Source organism: Emydura macquarii, unplaced genomic scaffold, assembly GCF_026122565.2.
Source record: "Emydura macquarii macquarii isolate MOO-44397 ecotype Brisbane River unplaced genomic scaffold, CSIRO-AGI_Emac_v2 contig_2994, whole genome shotgun sequence".
NCBI classification, from domain to species: domain Eukaryota; kingdom Metazoa; phylum Chordata; order Testudines; family Chelidae; genus Emydura; species Emydura macquarii.
In genome coordinates this window covers 1,430,205-1,452,407 of record NW_027133131.1, presented here as the reverse complement: position 1 = coordinate 1,452,407, position 22,203 = coordinate 1,430,205, and the positions used below count along the sequence as shown (strand labels likewise).

Genomic DNA, 22,203 nt, shown 5'->3' with positions numbered 1-22,203 from the left:
ATGAGCGGGGCAGCCGTGCTCCGTCGCGTTAGCCGCGTGCAGGGGCTGTATCCCAGCCCTGCACGGCCACGTGGCGTGTGCCCGCCTAGTGGCAATGACACCTCCAGGCCCATGTCTGTGTCAGTGCCCCAGAGGGACGTGCCTGGCCCCCCACGTCCCATGTGTGTCACAAGGACACAGCTGGCTGGGCTGCCTGCAGCCATGTCTGCACCCCGACGGCTCACACCGGGGGCGGGTGGTGATGCTCCCGGTGCACACGCCTGTGCCGGTAGGCTGGCGTGCTGCTGTGTGCACACACGGGCCCCCTCCCCCCGTCTGCGCCGGCCGGCCGTCACCACGCTGATCGCTGCCAAGCACAGCCCGCCTGTAACGAGCTCGCCCCCCCAGCCGCCGATGCTGGTAATTGGCAGCTCAGCGCCGAGACAGCGCCGCGGCCCAGGGCCCCCTGCCCCCGCCGGGCTAGCAATTCGACAGGCGTTCATTCAGCATGGGGGCTGAGAGATTCGTTCCCCCCCTCCCTGTCTTTTCTCTCCCGCTCTCCATCCACCCCCTGCCATCCCCCGGGAACAGGAACACGGGTGCGAGCGTGCACGGCCCAGCCTGCGTGGCAGGGCTCAGACTGGAGGCTCTTCGGGACAGGGACTGACGCTGGGCCGCGTGTTCACACAGCCCCGGCCCAGGAGGGGGGGCGGCTCCAGAACCCTCCCTCCTGCCCTCCATGCCGGGCGCTCCCTTTTGCCTCCCCTCACAGGGGCTCTGCCCCCCCTTTCCTGGCAGGGCAGGGCACCCCCTGTGCGAAGCTGTCCTGGGCAGTCCCCTGCAGGGGGGGAACAACACAGGCATGGTGGGTTTCTGCCAGACAGAGAAATGCCCCCACTGAGCACAGGGCCCCATGGGGAGCAGAGGGGGGCCAGGGGTAGCCAGCACGGACCCCCTCACCTTCCCTAGCAGAGTCATGCCCAGTCCCCTCCCTTCCCAGCCAGGCCTCACGGGCCAGCAAAGACAGGGCAGTGAAGGGGGGCACTAGGGCCCCCACACACAGAGGGCGCTTGGCTCACCTGTGGCCTCAGCCAAATCACTGCACTTCTCTGCCTCAGTTTCCCCCTCTGGGCATGGGGATGGTATTTCCCTGGGGGCTGGGATGATGAGGCCTTGTTCACCCCCCTCCCCAGAGGTAGGTTAGGATCATCCCAATTTTACAGCCAGGGAAAGTGAGGCACTGAGAGAGACGGGGAAGGAGGAATAGAACCCAGGCATCCTGGTGCCAAGCCCCCCACTTCCAGATCCCACACTCTGCACCCCCATCCTCCCCCAGACACAGAACACAAGCATGTGCTAAGCCTGTGATGCCCAGGGAGCTCTGCTGGCACAGATTCCCCCCCCCCCCCCTCCCCAATGGTCGCTGCCCCCCCCGGCAGTAACACAGCAGGCTGACGCCTGGCAGGCTGGTCTGCGCTGCCGCCAGGTGGCCAGGGCCTGTTACAGCAGCTGCCTGCCGGGGCTGGCAAGCTAAGTGCAGCTGGCTCTGGGCAGTGGCCGGCTGGACCCAGGGGGGAGGGTCGTTAATCACAGGCCAGCAGCAGCCCCCGCAGGGAATGGGCCAAGGAGGCACCTGGGGCCCAGGGCCCCTCAGGCTACCACGGCGGGGAACCTGCCATTGCACAGGGCCCCTCAGGCTACCACGGCGGGCATCACCCCCCACTTAGTCCCCAGGTCCCAGCCTGCGCCCAGGAGAGTCACTGCTGGCATCTGGGGAAGGCCAGGGACCAACCCCGCTCGGCTACTGCGGCAGCCTGGTCCACGGGTTAATGCTTTGCCAAGCAACTTGGCCAGGACATACGACCCCAGCCCTGCCCGCCGAGCAGCCGGACAGCAGGGCAGGGCAGGGTAATAGCCAGGCCAGGGGGAGGGCGGCAGGGCCTGGAAGGCAACAGGAGACCCTACAACAACAGCGGAGTGTAAACAATTCTTTATTATGGTGCCATGGTCAGCGTAACAGATACATCTGCTCATTAAAACGTAGTTTGCGGCTTCCCACCACTGAGGCTTCGGGCTGTTAATAAATAAGAGATGGGCCTGGCTGGGCTGGGGGCTGGGCACAGGCAGGTCCCGGAGACTTGGCAGGCACCGCTGAGCGGCCAGTAGGATGAGCCGGGAAGGTCCCAGAGCCTGTGGACACGGCTGGGGGGTGGGTGTGACGTGACCCAGGCCCAGCCTGAGCAGCAGCCTCCAGCCGGGCTGGACGGGCACAGGGGGGGGCGGCAGAGGTGCCCCACTCACCCGCCCCTGGGCGAGCTGGCGTCTCCAGTGCCGGGGCCCGAGGGCATCTCATGAAATCCCCCAAGTCACAGGTCCCGGACGCGGAGCGGGTATCTCCAGCCCAGAGCCCAGCCGTGCCCTGAACAAAGAACAGGAGGTGCCCGCCCAGCCCATCCAGCTGTGCCAGGGATGCAGGGGGCAGGCCGGCCCCGGGGCGCTGGCGCCGAGCGGGTCTGGTCTCCCTCCATCCCATCATCATCTCAAAGGCTGGCGTGGCAGGGCTGGCTGCCGCGCGCTCCCTGCTTCCAGGGGGGCGTCACTGGACTCCGGCTGCGGGATGGGGAGAAAGTGCTAGAGGGGAGAGACGTGAGGGCTGGAGTCTCACCTTGTGACACACGCGCTGCCCCCGCGTCCCCCGAGCACCCCCAGTTGGGAACCCAGGAGCTCAGCTGCCTGAGGCCTGCTCCCATCACTAGGCCCCACTGCCCTCCACTGCTGGGAAAAGATCCCAGGATCCCCCAGCTCACACTAGCTCTCTCTTCCAGAGCCAGGGAGAGAACCCAGGAGTCCTAGTCCCCTCCCCACCCCCAGCATCCCCCCCCCCCGAACGCAGGAGACCCTAGGGAACACACACGGAGGACAGGGGCCAGCGTTCTCACCCCCCATCCAGCCCCACCAACTCACCCTGGTTTCCTGGGCCTCCAGCAGGCTGGCCACGGGGTTGGAGCAGCAGCGCGGGGCGTGGGGCTGGCTGCCGGGTGCCCGGCCCGCGTAGAAGGCGCACTCCTCGTCCAGGCAGGCCTCGTGGAAGCGCTGGGGGGCACCAAGCAGGTCCCCGAGCCGCTGCTTCGCCAGGGCCAGGCGGGAGGAGGGCGCGGCGGGGGCAGCCGTGGCTTCTGCAGGGAGGAGTGAGCGTGAGCTGCCCGGGGGCCTGGAGCCCAGAGCGTCCCGTCCCCCACCTGACCGGCCAGCCACGGGACATGGAGACTTGTGCGCCCCGGGGCTGGATCAGAGCCAGAGGCCCCCACGGGGGAAAGGCCCCATGTCCCGTTCCACCCCCCACAGCCTCCCCACGCCCCGAGCCAGCCAGTCCCCCTCTCTGGGGCCAGACGGGAGCCAGCCCCACTAGAGGGCAGAGGCCCCACGTCCCAGTCCCCGCCAGCTCAGTGCGCTCGCAGCAGGCAGACACGGCGGGGAGGGGGGTGGGTCGAAGAGGCTCTGGTGCCCCCCCTCCCCAGCCCCGCAGGAGAGGGGTGAAAGAGCCATGTCCTACCTGCTGCACCCCTGCTGGTGCGGGGGGACCTCAGGGAGCGGATGAGGGGGCTGGAGCAGACAGGCCGCTGGGTGGAGAAGGTCAGCGTGGTGCCCGCGGCAGAGAAGCTGGGGGGGCTGGCCGGGGGCGCAGTGCCCAGCCCACGGTCGCAGCACGAAGAGGGGGAGGGGAGTCGCTTCAGCCCAGCACTGGCGGCTGGCAGGGGAGGGGACGTGAGGGGGCGTCCGGGCGACGGGGGGCATGGGGCCGGGGCACGGGCAGCCAGCAGCCTGTGGAGCTCCTCCAGGGCAGAAGAGCTGCCCGTCCCCTCCACCTCCTGCCGCAGGAGCCGGGCCAGGACCTCGACGCGCTGCCGGGAGGAAAGAGAGTCAGAACAGGACCCCCCAGCCTCCCCCGGACCCCACCCCGGGCCCAGCCCCTCTGGCAGCACCCGAGGAAGGCCACCCCGTCCTCATCAGCACGCCGGCCTCAGGCGATGCTGCCCCGCTTAGGGACGGGGGCCGAGAGGAAAGAGGCAGGACCCCCAAACCCCCTTCCTACCTGTGCCTTGCTGCACCCCTGGGGGACGGCGGGCTGGGCAGGCGCTTTCCTCGCCGACGCTGCCGCGGTCGCCTGGCTCTCCCCGTCCCCAAAGAGCCGCACGGCGATCTTCTCCTGGGGGGAGGCACCGTCAGGGCTGCAGGACCAGACCCAGCCCAGAACCCTCTCCCCGCTCGCAGGCCAACTGGGGGCGGCCCCGGCCGCTCCTGCAGGACCAGGCGGGGGGCAGGGAGTGATCTTCCCCGCAGAAGCTACAAGACAGTCCAGTCCCCCCCCCCCCCCACAATGCTTTGCCATGCCGGGGGGTGGGGGGGTCCCAACCAGGGCTGCCAACCTTGCATTTTAGTGGTTACTGACATGAAGATCTGAAGTTGATTTTTTTTACCGACAGCGAACCCTTTACTGACCGCACTACAGACACCGGAACAGCACGGCAGAGCAACGGCCACACGACACTTCCTCCGCCACCGCGTTCCTCGACTCGGCCATTTTCACGAACCAATTACCCTCAACAAATTCTCCCCAACCTCCCCCGGCCCAGCCCGGCCCCAGGCACTCACCCACGGCAGAGCCGACTCATCCGGGTCCGTGTTTCTCTGCTGCGGGGAGAGGCCGGCGGCCCACCTGGCCGGGGTCTAGAGAGGGGAACGGGGCATCAGCGACGGTCAACGGGCAGTGGGATGTGGCCGCCCCCCCCCCACGCCCCGGCTCATTCCGGGGCTCAGACCCCCAGACTCAGCTCAGCTCCGGGCAGGCGGCCACACACACAGCGCCCCCGCCTGGCAGCAAGCAGGCCCCCACCCCTCAGACCCTGAGAAGGGAGACTGCTCCCCCAACAGCCCGGACCCCTCGCCCCACACAGACTGTCTGGGATGCTGTTGATCTGCCCGTTCCCATCCCCCAACTCCCCTCTGCCACCCCACGCACCTGCAGTGCTCCCCGAGGCGGGCGCTCGGCCAGGGGCTCCCCGAGGCGGGCGGTGCAGGGGAAGACGGCCAGGCGGTGGGTGGAGAAGCAGGGGCCGCGCTGGGAAGAGAGAAGCGGTTTCATTTGCACAGAACCCGGCGCACGGGGCTGCCATGTGCCCCACACCCCAGGGGACAGACCCCGCTCCCCTGCCATTGCTGGGGATGGAACCCAGGAGTCCTGGCTCACAGCCCCCCTCCCCTCCACAGCCCGCCGCTCCAACCACTAGACCCCACTGCCCTCCCACAGCTGGGCAAGGAACCCAGGGGGCGGTTTGGATCCTGTTTGTGGCTGGTAAGGGTTGGGGCCCAGCTGAGTGGAGGCAATGGTCTGAGGGGTCCAGGCGACAGGAGGGCGGGCAGAACCACCCCTCTCCTGCGGGGCCTACCCCCTGCGCCGCCCCAGAGCACACACCGAGGACTGGGGCTGCGTGACGGGCACTCTCCTGGCGGAGCCGAAGGGCGAATAGCGGCTGATCTCCCGGGTCCTGGGCGTGCCGGGCGGCTGGGCTGCTTGCGGAGCATCCGGGGCCTCCAGGCCTGGAGAGGAGGAGAGGCTGAGGGCAGAGAGGCTGGCACAGAACCCACTGGGCCCCGGGCCTGGGCCGCCCAGCTGGGTCCCACCCGGCTCGTGCATAAGGAGATAACCCCACAGACCAAGGACAGATCCTCACCCCTTAGCCCCCCCCCCCCCAAAATCCCCACCCCACTGGATCCCAGGGGCAGGGAGGGGTCTGTACCTTTAAGCCCCAGCACTGAGCGGCAGGACGTGCGGCCGAAGTCACCCTTTGGGGGGATGCTGCCCTGGGACCCCAGCAGCGAGGTCCGGCTGCCCTGGGGGGAGGCGGGGAGAGAAGGCAGCGTCAGCCCCGCCCCCCGTGTGCAGATGGCAAGGGCAGGGGGGCTGGGCCCAGCCCGCTGCAGGCCAGTGCCAGGCAGGCCCCAAGCCCCCATGCCAGGCTGCTGCTACCTGCCCGCCCTAACCCCCCCATCACTGCAGGAGCTGCTGGAACAGGGCTGGTGGGGCCAGCACACAGACAGGGGGCGCAGCCCAGCTGCTGGAATCCTGGAGGATGCCCGCCTCCTGCCCCACTGGTGCCAGCCCCCCTGGTTTTGGATCCGCTCCTCAGCCCAGATCCCCCCCACACAGCGCCGGGCAGAGGAAGCCCCTGCCCCCGAGATCCAGAGACCCCTGAACAGCTCACCGTGGTGCCGCCGCCAGTGGAGGGCAGAACCCCCCGCAGCCCTTTTACGGGCACCCTCTGAGCCAGGCTGAGCTTCCCCGTGGGCCCCAGGGCGGCATGGCTCAGCCCCACGTTGGAGAGGACGCTGGCCAGGGCGTCCGGGTCCGGCACAAACTCCTCTGCACGAAGGGGGGAGAGAGCGTTAGCAAAGGCTGGCAGAACTCCGTCTGCTAAGATTTTCGATGGCTAATGTCATCGGTTAAGCTTTTTTTTCCTATTTCCAGCGATTTAAACGTTCAAAGCTGCAGGGTCGGACAATGGGGGCGGGAAATCAGACAATGGAGGAGCAGAGAATAAATGATCTGATGACAGCAGCTGCTGAGATTCAAACATTCATAACCCTTAGAACAGACACCGGCGCGGTCGCGGGCCCAGATACATAAAGCACCACGGCAAGCGGCTCTAACGGTGGAAACGTGTGTCATCGGTTTGTGCGTTACACGGGTACGGACACTGCCCGATAGAAGTCGGAGCCGTGCAAGCCCAGCGTGACGGGGGGAGTCCAGGGCTGGGAGCACGACAGGGAACTCATGGCAGCCTGTGGAAATGCCCCACACCGCGTCACTCATAAGGCAAGACGGAAGTTAGGTTGGGCTGGGGAGTCAGGACTCCTGGGTTCTATCCCCAGTTCCGGGAGGGGCGCGGGGTCTAGTGGTCAGAGCTGGGGAGTCAGGACTCCTGGGTTCTATTCCAGGCACACAGGACACAGCATCTTACCTGTCTGTGATGCTCCCATGGGCCCCCTCCTCGTGGCTGCGCTGCTGCTGAAGGAGAGAAAACAGGCAGGAGCGTCACTCCCACCCCTGCTGGCAAGCGCAGGTGTGGGGCAGTTTGTTTGCCACCCAGTTCCCAGGATCCCCTGCTCATGGCCTCCCACGTCCTTGGGGCCTGAATCCCCAGCTCAGCATCCCAGCATGGGGCAGAGGCCTGTGTGTGTAGTGAGTTGGCTGGGTCTCAGCACACAGGGTCCCTGTTTAGAACCAATTCTAACCCGCCTGTAGATGAGGCTAAGGCTGGAACAACTGGGGGGTGGGGGGGCCCTGCCGGCTGGGATATTCCTTGGGGGGGGGGTCCAGTGCCTGGAGAATGGCAGGCACACACTGCGCGCACCCCCTGCCCCATCAGCCGCTCGGGGAGCGGTGAGAGGAGAGCTGGGAAGGGGTTACCCCAGGGCTGTTAACGGCACGCTCCCCCCTCACCTGCTGGCTGCACTCCGCCCCCCGGTGCCAGCCTTGCCCCCCGGGGCTCTGCCGTCGCTTGGGGCCCTGGGCCTGCCATCGGGGGACCGATCCCCGGCTCCGCCTGCTTCCTGGCTCCTGGCTGGTTGGCGCCGAGTTGCTGTGGCGATGGGAGGCGGGTGCTCCTGACACGCTTCCGTCCCCCCTGCACCCTGGCTCTGCAGGGCGGGGCGCCCCTGGTGCTGAGAGAAGCCTGGCTCAAGGGGGGCTGGGCAGGCAGGAGGTACCCACAGCTCCCTGCCCCCATTTGAAGGCATTGGTGCCCCCCTACCAAACACACCCAGCCCCACGGTGACCTACCCTGAGGGGCTGGGGAGCCGCCGGCCCCTGCCACAGGCATCCAGGGGAGGCGGCCGGCCCCAGCCATCCAGGGGAGCCCAGCTCCGTGCATGGGGAACACAAGCCGGATTGATCCTGGAGCAGGGCAGCTTCGAGGAGTCCCCTGCACTTCCCCCTGCCCCTCTCCCAGGCCCCTCACCGCTGTCAGCGCTGGAGCGGCATACAGACAGCCCCCTCCCTGCAGAGGGGACAGTGCCAGCTGGAGCGGGGACCCAACACTGGCCCAGGAGAGCAGCCCCCCCCAACCCTGTAGGGCCCCGGTGCCCTGAGATGGCATGGCCAGCCGGAAGGGTCCCGCCAGCCCAGCCCCGCCCCGCCCGCCCCCAGCCAGGGAGGAGAGCTGCACAGGGGTGCCGCCGGGCAGCACTCACCACAGGCGGGGCACGGGCCCCCAGGTCCCTCAGCGTCGCCGACAGGGCCTGGATCTGCTGCGACTGGAGGAGCAGGCCACGGTGCCGAGCAGGCTCCTGGGTGGCTCGCCGACCTGCATCTGGGGGCCGGAGCAGAGAGGGCTGGAGTCAGGCGGCACTCCCGGGGGGGCGGCCGCCGGGAAGCAAGTTTGCTGGGTCTCAGCTACTCAGCACCACCGGCAGCGCAGGAGCGGGCCCAGGGCTGAGAGCGGGAGCTGAGAGCAGGGAGGAATCGATGCTGCATTCATGCTGCCAAAGGGCCCGGGAGCAGCAGATGCCGCCGGCACCCTCCCCTCCTCGCCGGGGCCTGCACTGAGGGCTCACCGTCCTGGGGAGGTTTCTTCCCCCTTGCTCTGTGAGCACGACAGAGGGCTGCCCGGCCCCCCCCAGCTGCTGGAGCCAGGGGCTCTCTACCTTTAGCCGCTAGCCGGGAGAAGCAGGAGGTGCGGGCCGGATCCGGGCGCAAGGCAGGGGTCCCCGAGGCCACGTACAGGGAGCCGTGTAGAGTCTGGGGGAAGAGCAGAGGCAGCCGGGGAGGCCAGTTAGGAAAGTGAGTCCCAGGCCACACTCTTAAAGCCCTGGTCCTAGGGCTGGGAGCTCGCAGCGGCAGGGGAAAAAAACCCAGAAAAGTGAGAACTTCCCCGGGACATCAAAGCAATTTACAGGAAGGAGGACTGTCTCCTCCCTCCTACGTATGGGGAAACTGAGGCAACATAGCAGTTAGGAATAGAACCCAGGAGTCCTGCCTCTCAGTGCCCCCTGCTCTAAGCCACTGGACGCCGCTCTCCTCCCAGAGCCGGGGGGTAGAACCCAGGAGTCCTGGCGCCAAGCCCCACCCCCACTGCTGCTCTGAGCTGGTGCTTACGAGAAGGACAATTTTTGAAGAGTTTCCATCGTGTCGTCCCTTTAAAAAATGAGCCCCCCTCCCACAGGGCCCATCAGCACCAGCGAGGAGCTACCCTAGAATCTGTGCTGACCCATGACGGTGCCAGAGCCGCTCCCAGGGCCCTGGCTCAGCCTGGCACTCATGCGAGCCACAAGAAGGCAAAGCCAGCCGCCAGCATCGGGGGGAGCCGGTTCCACACCTGGTCCCTGGATGACAGGACTTACCCTTGTGCTTCCGCTGGCGTGGACCGAGTTTCCCCTGCTCCCCCTCAGAGGGACCCGCCGGGCCAGGCTGGGTTTCCTGGCCACGCCCAGCGTGCTGTTTGCCAGCCCCACGTTGGAGAGGATGCTGGCCAAAGCCACCGGGTCAGCCACGAACTCCACTGTGCCGACTTCTGCGAGAGAGATCGCGGCGGTCAAGGGACCTACAGGGACCCAGTAATCCACAGGCAGCTTTACCCCCACACCTCATGACCTTAGCCCGTCTTCCAGCCTGAAGCACCCCACAATGCTTCACAAGATCACCCAGTGCTGAAATGCAGCCACCGCTGGGGTGGAGTGCTGCCGCCAGTTCACAGCGCACAGCAACACTGCAGGAGTGATGTTGAAAGGCCGCTGACACCACAAGGGGAATGAATGCAATTACCGGCGCTGGATCAGGGCCAGGACATGTGGCTCAATGCCCACAGCCTCAGGGCTCTGTCCCAGGCTGGAAACGTGCCGTGGCATCTTCAGAGGGCAGAGAGAACCAAGGGCTGGGCTTTACCACTCAGCAGAAAGACGGTACCTCCACCAGCACAGCCCCGCTCAGCACCACCCCGTGTTGCCGCAGCCAATAACCCTACCCTGGACCCACTGCAGAGCAGCCCAGCACTGTGCTGGGGGCCTGGGTCGGTACGGACTCAGCGGGACGGGCTCTGGCTTCCTGCGGCCCCTGCGCTGCATCCCCGGGTCTCCCACCTGCAGCAGACCAGGACCAATCCTGCTTCCCTTGGTCAGGAAACTCGCCATCCTCCAGGGGCCGGGGGCCCCCTGCCGACAGAGGCTAGGATTGCACCCGCCGTGGTTTTCGGCACCAGCGCCCCATCCTGCAGCGGTACCTTTGCCACTGGGGACCCCGCTCCCCGGCGCGTTCTTCCGCGCTGCTGCCCCCGGCTGTATCTCCTCCAGGGGGCCTCTGGGCTGGCTCCAGGTCAGCAGACTGGGTGATCCCACCCGCAGCTCCGGGCCTGCAGCCACGTCAGCACAGGACATGACCTGGTCCTTGTCCCCTTTGCCGGTCAGGTTGAAGGGACAGGTCTGCGTACAGGGCTTCTTGCTGGCAGCCTTCCCCTGGGCAGGAGAGAAAGACAGTCACCCTGCGGCGAGGTGCAGTACCTGGGAGGCGGAAGGTACGTCTACCCAGGTGGTGGAATGGAGAGCAGACACCGCACACCCCCGGAGCAGGAGTAGAAACAGCAGCGTCGACAGTGAGACACAGCTTAGGCAAGTAGGGTGCCTCAGACACCCGATCCCCCCGGGCACGTCCCCTGCACGGCTCTCTACGCACCCGCATCTACGCCGCTGCTGTTGGCGGCGTGCTGCCCCACCGCCGGAGGAGGTGAGGGAGCCTTTCCCCACTGCCACGCGTACCTACGCCACAGGGACAAGGGGGGCTGCGGCCTGCCTCTCTCTGCAGCGTGGGGCGCCACGCATAGCGCCTGTCCCCTGCCTGCGGCCGTAAGTGTAAGGAGCGAGCGACGCATCCCCGTTAGTGGGGGAAACCGAGGCACTAGGAGGGGAAGCAGCTTGCCTGACGTCACACATCAGTCACAGAGGTGGGACTGGGACCCAGGAGTCCTGACTCCCAGCCCCAGCCGGCCCACTACAGCACACTGCTTGACCCAAAGCCTGCTACAGAACCCGGGGATCTGTCTGCCCGGCCCCTTGCTCTAACCACCACTTGCTCCACACCCCCCTTTCCTTTGTTTTAATAAAGATTTGGGTCTTATACAAATGTCACACCAGGCGCGCTCCCCCAGCCTGTCCACAGCCCTGGGACCACCCAGCTGCATTTAAAACCCAGAGCATCGGTGAGACAAAGCAAAAATAGCCCATCAAAGCTGCAGCCCGGCAAATTCATGCTGTTTTGAGCCGTGGAGCACAGCGACCCAAAGGAAGGGGGGCTTGAACCCCCCTGCGCCAGCTGCCCCATCTCCTCTGAGTGATGCACCCCAGCAGATCACAGCAGGGGCAGCATGACCCAGAGAGAGGTGGCATCAGCGCTAGTGCATTGGACTATCCAGAATCAGATGCACCGGAGTCGGCCTGGCGGCTCACAAATGCCCCCAGCAGGAGGTTTAAGCTTTGAGCTGGGTAGCGAAGGCCCTTCACTGGGCCCTCCCAGGGGCTGGGGGCACCAGGACTGGGTCTAAGCCTGCATCCGTGGGAGCAGAGATCCGGAGCATGTTCTAGAGAACCGAGCACACCGGCTGCCACTCTCAAGAGGGATAAACCGGGGTCTAGGCTTCAGCCAGTCTGCACAGAGGCCCCTGCTCCATGTCTGAGCAGTGCCCTGGCTGTTTTTCCTCGCAGTTCTCGCCCTGGCACCGGGAGCAGCCGACACACGGGTCTAGGAGAGGGCTGGAGCATTCACCTTCTGGGACTGGCTCCCCCAGGCCTGGCGCAGCGGCTGGCAGTCGGGGGGCAGGCGGCTCCTGGAGAGGACGGGGATCTTGCTGTGGCTCTGTGCGCCTGGCAGGTCGCCGGGCGAGGGCTGGTTCTCCTTGCCAGGCTGCGGGCTCCGGGCCGGGGAGCTGCTCCTCCTCCACTTGCCGTGCGGCGGGCGGGCACAGGAGACCCAGCCCGGGCTCTGCTTCAGCTGGGCCATGTCTGACAGCGGCAGGGAGCGAAGTCACCGCAGCCCCCGGCCGGGCAGCTGTAGCGGGAGGGAGAGGATCCCGGGAGCTGCGGGGCCCTGCAATGCGGTCCGCAGCGCGGCGCTCGCTGGCTGGGCTCCCCCCCGCCGCCGGCACCGGCCCCGGGCGAGTCTCAGCCGCACCCCACGGAGCGAGGCCAACGCCTGCCTGGATCGCGCATCCCCTGCCCGCCCCCGTCTGCTCCGGGGCGCCCGCCCCAGCTCCCTCCCGGGACCCGCCCAGAGACCCGCCCCCAGCCCACGGGGACCCCCGGGCCCCCCCAAGGGAACCCCTCCAGCGTTGCAGCCAGCCACGGCGACCCCCAGAGCCCCGCCCTCCCCGCCCCCCGGATCCCCCCCGGCGGGGACCCTCGCTCACCCCGCCCCGTGCCCGGCTCCAGCGCACCCCGGGGACCCCGCCCGCCGGGACATGCCCCCCCCCCGCGCCCTACCGGCTCCCCGTTGATTCGGTTGCGTCCGCTACCGCCAGCGCTCTCTCCTCGGCCGGTTTGTAAAATACCAAGGCCGCTGATTGGTCCCTTCACCTCCCGCCGCCGGACGGGGCGGGGCCGAGCGGAGAGCGAGCCAATCGGGAGCCAAGGAGGCGGGGCCAGGACGGTGGCAGGGCGTAGGGCGGGGCTGCCATGACGGATTGGTCGGCGCTGTCCCTTTCCCCCGCCTCCCGACCTATCAGGGGTGGTGGCGGGTGGGCGGGGCTAGGTCGCCCAGCGGAGGTCGACGATCTCGCGAGATCTGTGTGGAAGGGAGCTGGGGCGTGTGGACCATAGAGCGGGCGCGTGGGTGGGTAGAGCGGCGGGCGGATGGGATGGTGGGATAGCCTGGGTCCTCCGAGGGGCCTCTGGGGATGCAGGGGGGCTCAAGGTAGGAGCTGAGTCTGGCCCCCCCCCCCAGGATCAGACCATGGGGCCCAGCTCACGCCAAGGGGTCACGTGGGGTCAGGCCCTGGCCCTGGGTCACATCCCAGAGTCATGCCCTGGGCCCGGCCCTGGCACCAGCTCATGCTCCAGGGGCTCCCCCTGGTTCCCACTCCTGGCCAGGGGCACCTGTCCCTGCCCCTCTGCTGCGAGTCCCCCCAGGGCAGGGGGCAGGGCGGGGCCACGGTGCCAGCTCCAGCCAGGGCACCAGGTCTTGCCCCCCGGGCACCAATTCCCAAAGCCCCAAGGAAGCCCCCGCGGCCCTGCCCTGGCTAAGATCACACTCACACACACACACACACACACACGGCAGGCCAGGCGCTCACCGGGGGGACCCGGGCCCAGCTTACTGCGCTGGCACTGGCAGCAGGGAGCGGGCCAGGGCCGAGAGCAGCTAAGCACGAAGAACTCCTCTCCCACCGGGGCGCGTGGTGGGGGCTGCCGACAGCAGTCACCTGTGAGGCCTCTGCCCCCTGCCTTGCCCCCCATTCTTGGCCACGGGTGGGTGGCGCCACCACCCAGGGGCTGAAGCCAGGAGACACAGACTGGAGGCAGACACAGAGATTCCTTGCTATGATCTTTAGTGGCCAGTAAAGCAAGACATGGCACACACGTTCAACACCAGGGCCGAGCGCCGGGCAACAGGTGTTCAGGCAGATCAGGGAACACCAGGGCAACTAGCCTGCGGCTACTCAAAGCCACCAGCATGTTCCAGCAGGATGAGGGGTCCCTACCCCAGCCCACTAGTTAATGAAGGCAGAGCTAGGGCAAGGGAGGTGGATCTGGAGAGTCAGAGGCACGCTGGGTGTGCAGGGGGGAAGAGGGGGGCTGGCAGTGGGGTAAAGCATTTTGGGAGGGACTGGCCTATGGAGCAGTAGGCAGGCTAGGGCCTCACTCTTTGGATCAGAATCAGAAAAGCACAGCAGGTTCGGGTGGCATCAGGAGGGGTTGGTCTCAGGGATTGCTACTGAGATGGGAGATCAGCACATTTTGACAGCAGGAGGTGTCGCTCCACGCATTGGGTGCAGCACTGGAGCCAGTGCTGAAAACCAGAAGAAACTCCCCCCTCCCCATCATGACCTGAGAAACAAAATTGTATCTGAAATCAAAGCTAGGCAGCCGTGCTGGCAGGCACGTAGGCAGCTGTATCACATGGAGAATTGAGAACCAGGAGCACAGCGGATCTCATGGAATGAATCAAACGCAGGGGAGGGAACGGAGAGGCAGCAGGAGAGCGGTTGTCAGGGTTGTAGCCACAGTGGGCCCAGCTACTAAAGACACAAGGTGGGCAAGCTAATATCTTTTATTGGCCTCACGTCTGTCATCTGTCACCCACCGATGTTGGTCCAATAACAGGCATTAGCTCACCCGCCTCGTCTCGCTCCGCGTTGCTGTCTAGCACCTGACAGTTCTCAATGTCATTGTGGCAAAGCAGAAATCAGCATCAGGCACAAACTGCAGGAATCGTGACTGGGTGTTAAAAATAGAGATGGCCTTGGGAAAGGTGTCGCCTCAGAGCCGCTACTCAGCCTCAAGAATGAGAATCGACTCTGCGATTCAGCACCGCTGGTGAGAAGTCACTAATGGGACCAGGAACTGCTTCAATAGCCACAATTTGTATTGGACTTTCACCTGGGTAGCAGGAATCTGCTCCGAGAGTGGGGGGCGAGACAGCCAACACGGGCAGGTCGTGCCTGCAATTAGAATCTTCTGTACTAAAATGCAGCTTCCGGAATGATCAGTGTCAGAAGGTGGGGGCCTGGCCACGAGGGGTATCGGGAACAGACACCAGCGTCAGAAATCGGTACCAGCCATAAGAATTGCACTCACTCAGCTACTGGTATCAAACTAAGAAACCAGAGTCTCTGGGAGCAGTATTAGGATCAGTACTGGTGGTCAGGAATGTGTCAGCACTGGGACCAGCTGTTGGGGGGTCAGTATCCATCTGGAGTTCAGGACTGATAATGGAAGCAAGACAACTCTTGAGTTGGGCAACTTCTTGAATACTGGTGTGCAAAAGCTTCCAGCTGAGGAGAGATTCATAAGACTGGGACTTTTCAGCTCGGAAGAGAGACGACTCGGGGGGATATGAACGAGGTCTATGAAATCATGACTGGTGGAGAAAGTAAATAAGGAACTGTTCCTTCTCATAACACAAGAAATAGGGGTCAGCAAATGAAATCAATAGGCAGCAGGTTTAAAATGCACCACAGGAAGTATTTCTTCACACAATGCACAGTCACCCTGTGGAATTCCTTGCCAGGGAAGGCCACAACTAGAAGAGGGTTCAAAAAAGAAGTAGGTCAGTTCCTGGAGGCTAGGTCCATCAGTGGCCATTAGCCAGCAACTGCTGTTTGCTAGAGACTGGGAATGGCCAAGGGGATGGATCACTTGATTCCCTGGTCTGTGCATTCCCTCTGGAGCACCCGGCCTTGGCCACTGGCAGAAGACAGGACAGGGGGCCGGATGGACCATGGGTTTGATGCAGGGTAGCCCTGCTGGTGTTCTAACTCGTATCTAGAATCAGTCTCAGGAATCAGCTGCTCTTTGGTACTAAAGTCAGTGTCAGGCCCCTGTCTCGGGAGCCAGAATCACAGCAGGGTCAAGTCTCCGTGCCGGTTGTGAGGCCTGATCTCAACACTTGCTCTGGGCTGGAGGTTTATACGGGCAGAGCACGGGCAGGGGCTGGAGGGTGAGCCAGGCTCCTGCTCGATTCAGTAGCGTCCCTCTTGCTTTACCAGCTCAGTACATCTAGTCTGGGCTCTTGGCTGACCCTGATGCTTCAGAGGAAGGTCAGTCCTCCCTCACCGGCAGAGCTGGGGCTGGGGCAGGGGAGGAAAAGCCGCCAGCTCAGATCCAGGGGCACAGGAGCAGGGAGGGACAGAGGAAAGAGCATGCGGTGAGAGGGGCAAGAGGATGCGGGGGGAGGCAGGACCCCCTTGCTCCTTCCCCTGGGGAGCCCTCTGCTCCATGGCTGTGAGTGGTTATTGCTGGGCTCTCACCCCTCGGGTGCACGGGGGGCAGGCAGTCCGTGGAGGGACTGGGCAGTGCGGGAGGCTGTCAGAGGTATCAGTAGTAATATAAGGCCAGTGTGGCTTTGTGGGGGGGGTGGGGAGAGCGGGGTGCAGCAGGGGTCTCGCATTGGCTTCTGCACGGCAGCTTCACACCATCGCCTCAGTCCTGGGCAGGTGCCTGGTGCCGGGATCATTTGTCCAGCTCGCTTCTCTGCTCCTTCCTCGACTCAGTCACCACCTGCCGCGCCGCGGGTCGGGACGGAACAGAGCGCAGGGTTAGACGCCACTCCCAGTCCCTCAGGCCCGTGCCTGGCTACGCTCCCTGCCCCCGAGGACCCTGGAGCCCTTCCAACCGGCCCCTGCCCCGGGTTGTGCCCAGCACAGAGAGGCAGAGCAAGGACCAGAACCCAGGAGCCTTGGGGTTCCCTGCTCCGGCCACTACACCCTGCTCCCTGCTAGCTTGGTACGGAATCCAGGCGTCCTGGCTCCCAGTCCCCTGCTCCATCCCCGAGCTCAGTCCCCTCCCAGAGCTGCCCATAGAACCCAGGAGTCCTGCCTCCAGCACCCCCTGCCCTCACGGCGAGACACCGCTGCTTCCCCTTGCACAGCCCCTAATGCTGGCATGTGAACGAACCCCAGGGACCCTGGCCTCCTCCCCCACAGCCTCTGCTGGCACGTGCCAGCCTGACAGATCCCTGCGCTCCCCCCCATCTCCGACCCAGCGGGGCAGACTCACCTCTCCATCCTGGGTCTCGATGGTTTTGATCAGAACCGTTTTCCTGGTGTGGGTCTCCACGCTCGGCTCTGGCTCCGGCACTGGGGCGGGGGGTGCACGGAGGCCATGAGAGAGGAAAGGGCGGCAGCCATTGAACCCCCCCCCCCCCCCACTCCCCTAGAGTGAGGCCTCCATGCCCGGGGCTTGGGTGTGTGCCAGGACAGACACTGGCCACAGCTGGGCTCCCCCAGGGAAGAGCCGTCGACGGGCAGGTGCTGCCCCAGGATATCGGCAGCGAAAGCAGGGTCGTTTCCCAGGCCCCGCAGCCAGAGCCGCTGCAAAGGGCCCGATCCCAGCGGGACGCGCCCGGCCCCGAGCGATGGCAGAGGCCGGCGACGTGCCTGGCCCATGGGGAAAGACGACGGGCAGCCCCCGTGAAGCAGAGCGGGAGAGCAGAGACCTCGGGGGGAGGCACACGCAGGGACAGACGGACACAGCCAGGTGGCCCGAGCCGCACACTTACCCGAGGTTCTCATGCTGAGGGAGGCCAGGGAGTGGATGGGGACCATGATCCTGGGGAGGGTCGAACAGCGCAATGAGTGGCGGAAAGACCCTGCTCCCCTTTCACCCCACCCCCCTGCCCGGCCCCCCAGGGCGACAAAGGGGAACAGGAGAGATCGGGCAGCGCAGCCCCCTCCCTTTCGATACCCCGCCCCCTGGCGACAGAGGCGCTTGGGCCCCCTGAGGCTGGGTGAGACGATCCCCCCCCGCACACACACGCGCACACACACGCGCGCACACACACACGCGCACACACACCTGTTCTCCTCCCCCTCCAGCAGCTTGCGGTAGGTGGCGATCTCGATGTCCAGCGCCATCTTGACGTTGAGCAGGTCCTGGTACTCGCGCAGGTGCCGCGCCATCTCCTCCTTCAGGTGCTGGATCTCCTGCTCCAGCCGCCCCACCGTGTCCTGGTAGCTGCCGAGCTCCACCCCGAACTGGTCCTCCAGCTCCCGCATCTGGCGCAGCAGGGCCTCGTTCTGGTGGGGGCAGGGGGAGTGTTGGACGCCCGGTCCGAGGGGGGGGGGGGGGGGAGGCTGGGTATCTGCCCGCTCCCCACGCCTGCTACGTCCCATCCTGGGGCAGCTGTCCCCCACCGTTCGCACCCTCTGCAAAGGCAAGCCGGGCCGCGGGTTCCCACCCTGCCTCGGCACGGGCAATAGAACCAGTTGCTGCAGGGAGCAAGGTGGGGGCTTCAACCGGGGGCACCCTTCCCTCAGTGCAGCACTGGAGGGAGTGGGGGTGGGTGAGAGGGGGCTGGGGGTCCCCCCCCCGCCGAGCCGTACTCACGGTTCCCCTCAGCCCGTCCACCTCGCAGGTCAGGCTCTGGATCTGCCTCCGGGACTCGTTCATCTCCAGCTTGGCCTGGCGCAGCGCCTCGTGGTTCCGGTTGGCGGCGTCCGACAGGTCAGCAAACTGTGGGGGGTAGAAGGCAGGGAGGGAGCGTCAGGGGAGGGGGTCGGGCAGTGCTGCTGGGCCTTAGGACCCCCAAATGTTACCCGTGAGGTGCGGGGGGGGGGCTCCCCACATTGCTTCCCTGCAAGGAGCCCCAGCAGGAGCAGCCATGCCCCATCTGCCCACCCCCTCCATCCCCGGTTCCCCCTGCGGGCGCTGGCGAGCACAGAGGGCACATGGGGCTCATCCACCCACCCCAGGGCCGCCACCGGGGCCACTACCTTGGACTTGTACCACTCCTCAGCCTCCTGCAGGTTCTTCACCGCGATGCTCTCGTACTGGGTGCGGATGTCCCGCAGCGCGGCCGTCAGGTCCGGCTTGACCGGCTCCATCTCCACCTGCACCTGCTGGCTGTGCACGCTCACCTGCATGTCACGCAGCTCCTGCGCACGCCAGCCCCACACGGAAACAGAGAGAGACCATGAGACACCCTGAAATCTGCCTCATGCGGGGGGGGGGGGGGGGGGGGGGGCCCCAGCTGCATCCAACAGTGTAACTGTGAGCCCAGCTCCGAGGCGCCCTGTCTGCCATGCCCTGCCTGGGTGTCGGACCCCCCCCCCCCCCCCCCCGGCAGCCCGCACTGCAGCCCAGAGCAGGGTGGGGCTGTACTGCAGCTGCAGTTCCGCCCTGCACCACTAGAGGGCGGAAAGGGCGCCCGGCCGATGGAGAGCCCAGGGAACAGCTGCCCCCCCTCCCCGCCCTCCATCCAGGGTCTCCCTGGACCAGAGCAGGGGAGGGAGGCGGAGCTGTCAGCTGCCGCCCCCCCCCCATCAACATGCCACCCCTCTGCTCATCCACCCCTCCTTCCCCCACCCCAAATCCCCTCCTACACCCGCCCCCCCCCACACACACACTGCGCCCCCCCCCACACACACACCACCTCATGCAGCTTCTTCAGGAACTCGATCTCGTCCATCAGCGACTCGATCTTGCGTTCCAGCTCCAGGCGCGAGAGGGTGGCATCATCCACATCCTGTGCAGTGGGGAGGGACGGGGGAGGGGGCTGAGTGCCGGGGGGGCACGCAGGGAGCAGCCCGACCCACCCTTCCCCTCCCTGGCCCTCTCCTTCCACTGAAGGTTTTCTGGGGGTGGGCGGAGGGGATCCCGTGCATGCTCTGGTTGTGTGTTCTGTGTCTGTGCACACGTCCTCGGGGTGTTTGTGCACACGTAGGTCTTCTACAAGTGCCTGTGTGACCACACGTGTGTGCAGCCGTGTCTCTCCCGCTGCCTGTGTGTGCAGGCGGACATGACGTTCATGGGTGCAGGTCTGCACGGCTGTCTGGGCACGGAGGCGCACACCTGCTGCGTGTGTCGTGCACACTCAGGCAGGTGTGCAGCGTAGATCCTTCCCCCACAACCCTCCTCCCCACTCCTACAGTCGGTGGCAGCCAGGGCAGAGCAGGGACTCTGGATCACGCTGATTTGCACACGGCTCACAGAGCCACGTGTCGGAGCCTGGTGCCCGGGGCTGGCACCGGGTCATTTCAGTGCCGCCGGGAGCCCATCGGTCGCAGGGCTTGCTGCACGGGAGCGTGTGCGCACGCTCCCAGGTGTGAGGCCGTGTTTGGATGTGAGCGCAAGCATCTTTGGATGCGTGTGCAAGAGAGTACGTGACCAAGAGTGCAAGAGGTTTGGGATGATATAGCTGAGGTTAGTCCTGCTTTGAGCAGGGGTTGGACTAGATACCTCCTGAGGTCCCTTCCAACTCTAATATTCTATGATTCTAAGCGTGCATCCAAGTGGGGGCAGATGGACACACGAGAGAGCCCCCTGGGGCCTCCTCACCCCAACACACACCCACCTTCCGGAACAGCACCATGCTGTTCTCCGCATCCTCACGCTTGTGGATCTCCTCCTCCAGCCTGGGGAGACACAGCAGGAGGGTCAGAGGCAGGCAGGACACACCCAGCCCTGCTCCCAGCTGCCCATACACTCTCCCTGTACCCCCCCCCCCGTGCTCCCTCAATACCCCAGGATCCCCCCCTGCACCTGCCCTCACACCCCTGGACTGACACCGCCACCCCACACGCCCGGGACTCTTCTCTCCCACGCCCCATCGGGCCAGCAATCCGGGGGCGGGGGGACCCAGCATTCTGGAGCTGCAGCCTCCCCCCCAACCCCAGCTTCTTCAGCAGGGCGGGGGGAGCAGAGGATGACTCAGGCTGGGGGAGAGGCAGCCCCACCCTGCAGTCATCTGCAGTGAGCATATAGGTGGGGGGGGGGAGCGACCCACCCTGCAGCACCACCACCCCATGGGCTCAGGGGGCAGCAGGGTCCCTCTGTCCCTCCACCCCCGCCCATGCTGCTGTACTCCTGCCTCCCACCCGCTACTGACTCGGGCTGGGGCTGGGGTGGGACGCTGCCCTGGGGGTGCCCAGCCTGCAGACCCCCTCCCCCCTTCTTCAGGGATTGCTGGGATGTCGCCTCCCCCGAGCCAGACAGGGACCCCTTCACGTCCTATGCCCACACTATAAGGGAGGGGTCAGCCCCCCACCCTTCCCGCTTCCCTTCTCTTGCTCCAGCTGCTCCCCCATCCGCATCCTGCATCCCTCCTCCCCCCCTTCGTGCCTGCCGGCACTGCTGCCACCCCCTCGCCGCGGTCGCTGGTATCACCTAACCCCTCCGTTACTCCCCAGAGCTCCTTCTGCCTCCCCCCGCCAGCGGGTGCGCAGGGCGTGCCAGCCCCCGGCCCTGACAGATCCCAGCCCAGGGCTCCCGCGGGGATCCCGAGCCCGCACCGAACACCAGCCAAGCAGGGAACGCTGGCTGCGGCGCCCCCCTGCCCGGCACCCCACCCACCCAGCTTGTACCTCGCCCCCCCATACCTGCCCCTCTCTTTCTACCGCAGCCCTTCACTCCTCTGCACCCCCTTCTCCTTGGCCGGCCAGCGAGCAGCCCCCCCAAGACCCGCCCCTCCCCCCATTCTCTTCCCACCTGCGGAATTCAGGTCACCCCCGTTCCCAGGCCTGTCTGCAGCCCGCTCCCCCCATCCGGGCACTCGCTGCCCCCGCCCCCTCACCTCTGCTTGAGCGCGGCCAGGTCCTCGGCCAGGTTGTCCCGCTCCACCTGCGCGCGGTCGCGCTCCTGGCCCAGCTGCTCCACCTGGCGCCGCAGCGCGCGCAGCTCGCCCTGGCACAGGTCGGCGGCGCGCGCCGGCTCGCGGGCCTGCGCCTGGCCCAGCTGGGCGCTCAGCGCCGCGTTGTGCGTCTCCAGGGCGCGCACCTTCTCGATGAAGCTGGCGAAGCGGTCGTTGAGCTCGCGCAGCTCCGCCTTCTCGCTGCTGCGCGTGGCCAGGAGCTCGCGGTTCAGCGCCTCGGCCAGCGCCAGCTCCGGGGCCGGGCGCGCCGCCGGTGCGGAGCGCAGCGCGCCGCTGCGCGCCCACTGCGCCGAGCGCGGCGAGCCCAGCAGCCGCGAGGCGGAGAAGCGGGAGGAGGCGGACGAGTAGGAGCCCGGCGAGAGCAGCGGCGGCCCGAAGGCCCGGCGGTGCGAGGGGGCCCGTGCGCTCATGGCTGCTGCGCTGCGCCGCGCCGCCGGCCCCGATCCGGATCCTGATCCCGAGCCCGAGCCGGCCCCGCGCCTGGCGACTGAAGGAGGCTGGCGGCGGTGTTGGGATGCCGCTTTATAGCGCCCGGGCAGACTCCGCCCCCTCGGCCGCCGGCCAGAGCCCCGGGAGCCCCCCCCCGCCTCCGCCCGGCCCTGCGCCGGGTCCCGGGAAGGGGCTTAGCGCCGGGGGGCGTCAGCTGTTGGGTCCCCGGGGCAGCGGAGGAGGCACCGGGGCAAGAGTTGGGGGGGGGCAGGGGCGCTTGGTGGGTTCTTCTGCCGGGGGGCGCAGGGAGTCCTGGCCCCCCCTCAATACCTCCCCCCACGGACCTGCAGATAGAACCGAGAAGTACTGATCCCCCCCCCGCCCCGACCACCACACCCCGCACGGACCTGCAGAGAGAACCCAGGAGTCCTGGTGCTCACCCGCCCCCC

At 66.4% G+C, this 22,203-nt stretch overlaps 2 protein-coding genes across 5 annotated transcripts; both read right to left on the bottom strand.

Moving 5' to 3' along the window:
• Positions 1–1,575: 1,575 nt before the first annotated feature.
• Positions 1,576–12,560, bottom strand: TROAP (trophinin associated protein). Of its 4 annotated transcripts, none has more exons than XM_067529859.1 (17): positions 12,502–12,560; positions 11,789–12,070; positions 10,254–10,485; positions 9,379–9,548; positions 8,683–8,776; positions 8,230–8,348; positions 7,481–7,701; positions 6,999–7,045; positions 6,243–6,400; positions 5,778–5,871; positions 5,453–5,577; positions 5,000–5,098; positions 4,633–4,707; positions 4,073–4,186; positions 3,533–3,881; positions 2,944–3,155; positions 1,576–2,610 (listed from the first exon to the last, which is right to left on the bottom strand). In XM_067529859.1, the coding sequence occupies exons 2-17, from the start codon at positions 12,020–12,022 to the stop codon at positions 2,515–2,517; spliced, it is 2,439 nt and encodes an 812-aa protein (XP_067385960.1). In that variant the 5' UTR covers positions 12,023–12,070; positions 12,502–12,560; the 3' UTR covers positions 1,576–2,514. The 4 variants fall into 4 exon arrangements, with proteins under 4 accessions (XP_067385960.1, XP_067385963.1, XP_067385961.1 ...); XM_067529862.1 differs by having other exon boundaries at positions 6,999–7,042; XM_067529860.1 differs by having other exon boundaries at positions 11,789–12,024.
• Positions 12,561–15,424: 2,864 nt separating this feature from the next.
• PRPH (peripherin) lies at positions 15,425–21,807 on the bottom strand. Its single transcript, XM_067529886.1, has 9 exons — positions 21,248–21,807; positions 20,030–20,090; positions 19,106–19,201; positions 18,450–18,611; positions 18,064–18,189; positions 17,533–17,753; positions 17,237–17,286; positions 16,735–16,814; positions 15,425–16,236 (listed from the first exon to the last, which is right to left on the bottom strand). Exons 1-9 carry the CDS (start codon positions 21,733–21,735, stop codon positions 16,189–16,191), a joined length of 1,332 nt encoding a protein of 443 aa, XP_067385987.1. The 5' UTR covers positions 21,736–21,807; the 3' UTR covers positions 15,425–16,188.
• Positions 21,808–22,203: the final 396 nt, after the last annotated feature.

Coding starts and splice junctions, on each gene's coding strand:
- TROAP (XM_067529859.1), bottom strand. CDS start 12,022: ATGGCCCAGCTGAAGCAGAGCCCGGGCTGGGTCTCCTGTGCCCGCCCG. Junction 8,777..9,378: donor ACGCCAGCGGAAGCACAAGG/GTAAGTCCTGTC, acceptor CTCTTCCCCCAG/ACTCTACACGGCTCCCTGTA. Junction 5,099..5,452: donor TCACGCAGCCCCAGTCCTCG/GTGTGTGCTCTG, acceptor CTCTCTTCCCAG/CGCGGCCCCTGCTTCTCCAC.
- PRPH (XM_067529886.1), bottom strand. CDS start 21,735: ATGAGCGCACGGGCCCCCTCGCACCGCCGGGCCTTCGGGCCGCCGCTG. Junction 20,091..21,247: donor CTGGCCGCGCTCAAGCAGAG/GTGAGGGGGCGG, acceptor GTGTCTCCCCAG/GCTGGAGGAGGAGATCCACA. Junction 16,237..16,734: donor TCGAGACCCAGGATGGAGAG/GTGAGTCTGCCC, acceptor GCGGCGCGGCAG/GTGGTGACTGAGTCGAGGAA.